We start from the raw sequence: 7,136 nt of genomic DNA, 5'->3' as shown, positions 1-7,136 counted from the left end.
TTAGGCTATGAACATTTAAATGCCCCTCATGGTTTGCCGCGTCCTGAAAATCGGCTCCGCTTGAAAAGAAGCCATCATTGGCCATCGAATTAACTAACTAAAAGGCCTGCACGGTAGCCAATCAAATTCACCATTGATATTTTACATAAAAGAGAAAGTATTCTCAAATTCACAGTACCGCTAAAAGTGCATGATACTGTTTGATCGCTTGGATGCCGCTCGGTGTGCGAAACTACAATATCGAACCCTATGAAACGTGTATTCCACAGATATTTTTGACGGATTCGACGTTACCAACGGCTGCGTTTGGACTCGACCGTTAGAGAAATCTCCGATTGTCGCCGTCATCGCTAAGCGCATCTGTCTAAGACACTGAGAGACGGTTGACTTAAAAAAAAAAAGCTACGAAAGGTAGAGGTACTTGAACATACGGAAGAGAGAGAGGTACAAATACCCATTCGATTCCTTAGCAAAATAAAAATAACATTATGGCTTTCGATGCGTCATGCCTGTACGTACCTTTTACTGAAAAAAGTGCAGACATGAAAAATTCTGTCTACTATACTATGTTTGCGTTTCAAATAACATTTTGCCTTTTCCTAGTCTTATCTACGTAATATACAAGTATGAATGCTATTTCGTGCTTATAGCCAGAATAGGAACGTAACTATCAACAGTACTGCACGAATATATTGCCAACTTACCAGCATGACTTTGGCTGTATTGAATAATGTTCTGTCGATACGGCAGGACGACAAATGTGCCGAAAAATGATCGGCCATCGCAGTTTATCCTGGTCCCGTTTGAGAGGGAATCTTGTCTGCATGTGCAGTGTTCCTTGAAGTCTGAGAACAACTCGCGACAAAGCATCGCACCCGTACTTTCGGGCCACTGACTGACTGACCCCAGTGGTAAGCTCAACAGAAATAGCGGGAGCATGCTTTCGTGCCAATCTGTAATAAGGAACAATGTATAAGCACATTAATATTTGCATATGAGATCTTCTCCACTGAATCTAAATCCAAGCAGCCGGTAGGATTTTTCCCTTATTGCGTAAGCCTGAGTATTCGTTTTATCACTCTTACACGTTAAAGAGGTTCGCCTAACGAGGACGGCCACCTCGAACACGTGCACTTCTCTTTCGCCTGCGTATTCGAATCGTGTGCACGCAGCTTCAAAAGACATTTGAGACCAATATACTTCATGGTTTCGCTTTTTAAATAGTTCCGTAGTTAATTTTATTTACAATTGTTGTTTTAATGATGTGTTCTGGTAAAATATCATTATGCTTCGTATTTTTTCTAGGCTTTATTAATAGTAGGACCAGATAAGAAGCAGGTTTTACATCTACGTTGATGGAAGTTTAAAGGAAAGTTTCGATGCGACTTCATTCCGAGGCTCCGAGCTACCTTTTTTTTCCATCAATTTCGATTTTCAGTCACCATGTAAAGTAAAACACGTTTTAAACGGGTAGGCTCAATCAAAAGAACGTTTTCAGGAGTCATAATTTGTTTATACATATTGACTTTTGCTGTATTCGCATAGCTTCGAATTGACCTACGAAATTGGGTTGGAACATTCCCCTCCCCGATACCTTGCATACTGCGATCAAAGATGTGGCGACAATTAACAGGTCTTCGTGAAGTAATTTCCAGCGAAGCTCAAGCCATTTGTTGTACGAGCTTCATAGGACATCTGTGCCTTATCGGAATGCTTCATATTCTTTTGAACGGACTAATTAAGTTGCGTTCTATCATGCTAAGCGGGACGCGTAACCATTATGTCAACAGTCCAGGAAGGTGTATCACTTGCATCGAAAACCGTATCACTTGTTCTCTCCAGTGTATATATGTACACTTGAATTAGTGGCATTTTACTGTACTATTATAAGTATTTTGAGCAGCTTCGCCAGGTTTCACTAGCCGGGCGGAAGAGGTTTGTTATCGTAGACATTTTTCAAATACACGAGTGCCACGAAACGGCCTCGTTCGGCCGCTAGTGGGAAGTGAGAGTTGGTCGAAAAGTAGCTAGACTGCAGTGAACACGCTCGCCTTGGGTTATATTTACCAGGCAGTTTTTGCATAAAGCACAATACCTATAGTTCTGTCTAATGGCTGCCAATAGCCCATCCTTTATTTAATCTCTTCTACACAAAATTTCACCCACTCAATGCAAAACAACTGTGAAAATGTTCGCTACTTATTCCGTTCCTATATCGTGCAGTAATTACGTTCATAAAACGGAAATGCTATAATTTTGCTTGGGAACGAAAAAGCGTATGGCATTGGTGGATGGGGTCCTCGTATGCTGTCGGCACTCTGGGCTCATTCCGTACGATAAAATAATAGTGATAATAATAGTACTAATAATGTTATACAATATTACATCTCGCTTAATCGCTAGATAAGCATACATAGATGATAAGCTTTTTTATCATTCCTAACAGAAATTATCTGTTTTTTTTTTTGACAAATCGAAAATTGGCACAATATGATATAATTTATTCAGCGGACGATATTTGTGAAATTTGGAACAGAACAATGATGCGAGAATCGCCTTCTTTTAAGCCGATCGTTTATACATTGCTGAGACAGTGGCATTCGATGCTTGTGTTTAATCTGGTCTTTTAAGGTGTAAATAATTTTTTGTAGAAATAACGAATACGGGCTTCTACAACAACTTTTCACTATGTATGTGTGTGTCTGTGTGTGTGTGTGTGTTGTCGTTGCGACTGCATAAAAAACATTTTGAAACTATAAAACACGTTGATGGTAACTGAGGACAGGGAAAGAGCTAGGATGGAAAAGATGGGCCGAAGCATGACAGTTTATTGTGGTGTATGTTTCAGGTTTATGAAACGCGCCTAATCGTCTGTGTTTATTTATATTTTATTATATTTATTCTATAGAGTCGATATGTTCTCTCTGAATGTTCCCCTGACTGGATGACACGTACCTTTTTACTGGTTTCACCGTTCGAGTATGATAAACGATTTTGAATTTTGGTTATCGAATTATTAATAGCGTCATGTTGAAACACTAAAACAGTGTATGCATTATACAATACTTGTTATATAATTGTAATATTTATCGTAACTGTGACTAGTATAGTAAGATCCATAATAATTTATTAGAAAACTTTCAACTGCCCTGACGGTCGATTACGTGTACGATGGCGCGGCCCAAACCCTCACGGTACCTCAACACGCCATGGCAATGCTTTAGCGCAATAATCGAGAGGTATTAAAGCGTCTACTAGTCTGTTGTTAGACGAGCGCCTTGACTGCAGGGCTTGGCGTATTCGAAGCAACGTTACAGCTTCTACTATTATGCCGTAATGCTACCTGCTCAGAAGTATCTTCTGTAAAAAGGCGTTACCTAAATTGAAGGTGGTATTAGAGGTCTTTTGTTTCAAGATGCCATCTGTTTTAGCCTGCCACAGTTTACCGCTATAATCGGGCAGTGGGATCAATCAAAGTCCCTTGTTCGACGCGTGCCTTATCTGGATACCTCTATCCGTAACCGCAATCGATGATAATGATGACTGTACATTTAGGCGGCTTTGCAAAACGGCCGTTCCCTGGCCCTTGTGCAAGTCTGCGTTTTTCTGATGAGAACACAGTCGTGTTACGAGCGACGAACAGATGCCCGTAGAATAATGGTAGTGTATACCAACATCAATAATAACGTCTTCTTCAGTGTTGTCATTGTGTCACTCTATAGGTCAGAAGCGCGAAATAAATAGGCGATTGAACGAACGGATGAACCTGCGCGAGCAGATGGAGAAACAATGAAGCGAGACGCAGAAGATATCCAGCTGCGTTCGATGGCGAGACTATCATCAGTTGAAATGCCTCGGTCGTGTGTAGTTGTGCGGCACTCTTTTCCAGTTGCTTTTAATTTCAAAGGCCTTCTATCCCTTTTGTATTGGTGGCACATAATATCCGATACGCGTGTATGTGTGTGCGCGACGTCGTGCCTTTCGGGTTACATGTTAACGTCAGTGACTAGCTAATGAACACAACTCGCCAAGTGACAATCCAAGGAACGGTTTGTAGGCTGACCGAAACGGCCGAGGTCAAGAAGAAGCGAACAGCAGGCGGCCGTCCACGCCAGCATGTAACAACAGCAGCAGTAGTTAAGACGGACAACTGGATATAAGAGTTACCGACACAAAGAACAATCCTTCACTTATTCTCCTGGACGTCCTCCCTCCATTTGCAGGATCCTCAACACAAATATAGACGCACATACGCATACATATTCTCCCGGTCTTCTGCATTCTTTTGTTTAACTGTTCCCCACCACGAGGCCCAAACGATACGCCCAGAATAAATAGAAAAATGAATAGTAAGCGAAAAAGTAACGGGGCTTACATAGAGTCACTAGATTACCAGAAGACCAGAGATTTTTCAAGGCAATACAGTGGAAAGGTGAAAAATGGGAGACGTCTACCCTACATGTCTTCTTCGTGGTACCACGATGGCGACGGCGTGGAGTCTTGAGAACTGTATCTATCGTCATCGTCACCTGCTCTTCTACTAAAACCTGAAACAGTTAAACACTGGTAAGCTTTTCATTCGATGGTATCAGTACCGTGATACTACGGTAAGGCAGGCCTAAAGCATCGAAGTGAGAAATCATAGCCATGCATGCATATCCGTCACCCAGGTATCATTTCGAGTAAGTGCGATAAGCATTCAAATGATAAAACGGTAAACATAAAATGATAAAATACATCTTTCAACACAGTCATAATGCTTGAGTTCAGGTGAATCTCACGAGAGATGCACCATATACGTTCATGATGTGAGGCAACGTGGAGGTAAAAGCCGATCATAAAGACGTTATCACTGAAATCGATCACGAGCTGGATATTCACTGCATTCGTTAAAATTCACCTTGAATTCGTTTTGCTGGGTAGGCAATGGGTACATACCAGTACGACGGGAATCACGCTTCCGGCACCCTCTATGTACCCCCAATGACGACCTAAGCGGCCGTGGCTGATTGCAGGCGTTTATTTTGCGTTTCCAGTTGAGCCAGCGTTGCTCACGATAGTAAGAGCACGCCCGACGAATATCTTCGTTCGGACTGAACACCGGACAAACGATCGCGGACGTGAGAGCAAATAAGTAGATGTATTCGAATGAAAAGGTTTCGCCACCTGTAGAAGCGGTAGGGACTTTTCGCATAACAGATAAACCAGCTTCACTTTCTGCAGTGAACCCCGTTCGGCGATTAAAATCGACAACCGTTTCAACGGGCCCGGAACTTCGTCTATGCAGTACACTACGATACAAAGCCTGAAGCCGGCACCACACTTACGTATAATATGATATCTGCAATGCACAATCATCAGTGTATCATTCAGCTACAAGCTAAGAGTTGTGATTTACTAGAACTATGGATGTCTTCTATGTAATGACGGATCAGTCGAAACGTTGACGTATTTTTCCGTCTGCATGATTAGGAACAATGCTGGCGTACATACTTATGGCTTCAGTAACGTGTCTGCTATCAAATTGTTATATGAAACTGGCTGTCTCTCGATGCCGATTCGCTCCTTCTTTTGGAAACTTATTTCGAAAGAAAACTACTATATTGATCTGCGTAAAATGTGGCGATGACAGTTTCAGTCTTTGACGCAGTCACCGTTACCACATTTGTACCAATAGGCAATGCAATGTTAGAAAGATTCAAACTTGTACAGTTATAGAATTAGAAACAGAAAGCCACGAGTGAAGCTTTTAGCAAATATTTAAGGAACACTTCTAGCGGACCCTTTGCGTTACACATTAAGCTTGGAAAGCTGCAATAGATGCCGAAATTCAGATGCTGAAATACTAACGTAATTTTAATATATAATCGATTTGATTTTCGTAGTGTCGGCCCACAGCTACTTGCTGGAAATCAGGTGTCTAAATGAACGTTTGTCTTTTTAATCCTACGCATACCGTCAGTCCGATGTGTTAAAATTGGCCATTATTTAAATATATTTAGTTTTAGCTACAACTATAATTTACCGTGATTTTTCACACTGACCTGTTGGGTTATGACCAGGGTGCTTAGTTTCTCTACTCTGTGCAAATAACTTTTAAACAAATAAAAACAAAGTCAAGAGTAACATGTGAAAACGAAGACAAAATGTTCAATAACGATCCTCTAACAGAGAAAATAAGTTACGAGACCATCTTGTGGGGTGGCAATGAGGTCACCGCTGGTGACTCTAGGCGGCGTCAGGCTAAACGAGGCGCAATAGCAGTAGCGAATGCACAATTTGAGGTAACGCTAGCAGAAAATGGTTTAGAAAGATACAGACGCCAGCTTTATCCTGTCGACCGTGGGTACTACAGCAAAGAGTAGACCTTGCACCACGTGACCCGTGTTTGCCTTTTGATTGGATAATGAGCGCGACGAGCAAATACACCGAGCGGGTCATCAGGGGGAACCGAACGCGTAATGGCAATAGCAACAACGCGACTGCAGAAACTCAGCCGATCTAGACATGCCATAGCTCCTGTCCGTTTTCATACGAAGCCTTCAAATACCTCAGCGTGAACCGGCAGCTATTTGAAGCATATTATGACGTCGATGCATGCTTGCAGTGGGTTGAAGATCCCAAACAAACGGACGGACGCGGATCCCACTTACTATATCCGCAGTCATCAGCGTAGCGACAGGAATTAGTGAGATTTGTCGTCAGTCGCTTGCGCTGACAATGACATGCCCTATCTGGTTCCGTGGCATTACTATGGCTACTAGCGCCACATGCCTTACATTCATGCAACGTTGGATCATCGAAGAAAAACAATGGGCTCTTCTGTTTTTGCTATCGCAAAAGACGGACGAAAAAGCGTCATCAGTAACATTTACGTGGTGCCGGCTGTACAATTCATTCAACTGCCGCTGTTGCTGTCCTCATAATTGGCGCATCTTTTGAATATTCGCGCGCATACAGTGTTCAGTGGCCGTAGACGAACTATACTCGGTACTTAATTTTATTTAATTTTAATGATGACCGTAGTCAGAGACCGCTTTAAAATAAACATCTAACTTTTTTCCTCACATACATTGTGCAGTACGTGTCGTTGATGGGACTTACTTAAAAAACGGCTGCTAGTCTCTTTAAATAAA

General features: G+C 42.0%; 1 protein-coding gene across 1 annotated transcript in view; it reads right to left on the bottom strand.

The window, feature by feature from the left end:
* Positions 1-704: 704 nt before the first annotated feature.
* Positions 705-7,136, bottom strand: part of LOC111262216 (uncharacterized) — a gene marked incomplete at its 3' end in the record, with an annotated part of 10,616 nt that continues 4,184 nt past the window's right edge. Inside the window, 1 exon segment of the mRNA XM_086968992.1 lies at positions 705-953. Within this exon segment, the coding sequence (XP_086825118.1) occupies positions 705-953 (249 nt within the window).

This window comes from Varroa jacobsoni, unplaced genomic scaffold (assembly GCF_002532875.2).
Source record: "Varroa jacobsoni isolate VJ856 unplaced genomic scaffold, vjacob_1.0 scaffold_639, whole genome shotgun sequence".
NCBI lineage: Eukaryota > Metazoa > Arthropoda > Arachnida > Mesostigmata > Varroidae > Varroa > Varroa jacobsoni.
Note: the sequence above shows the minus strand (reverse complement) of the source record. Positions and strands in the feature narration are given on the sequence as shown.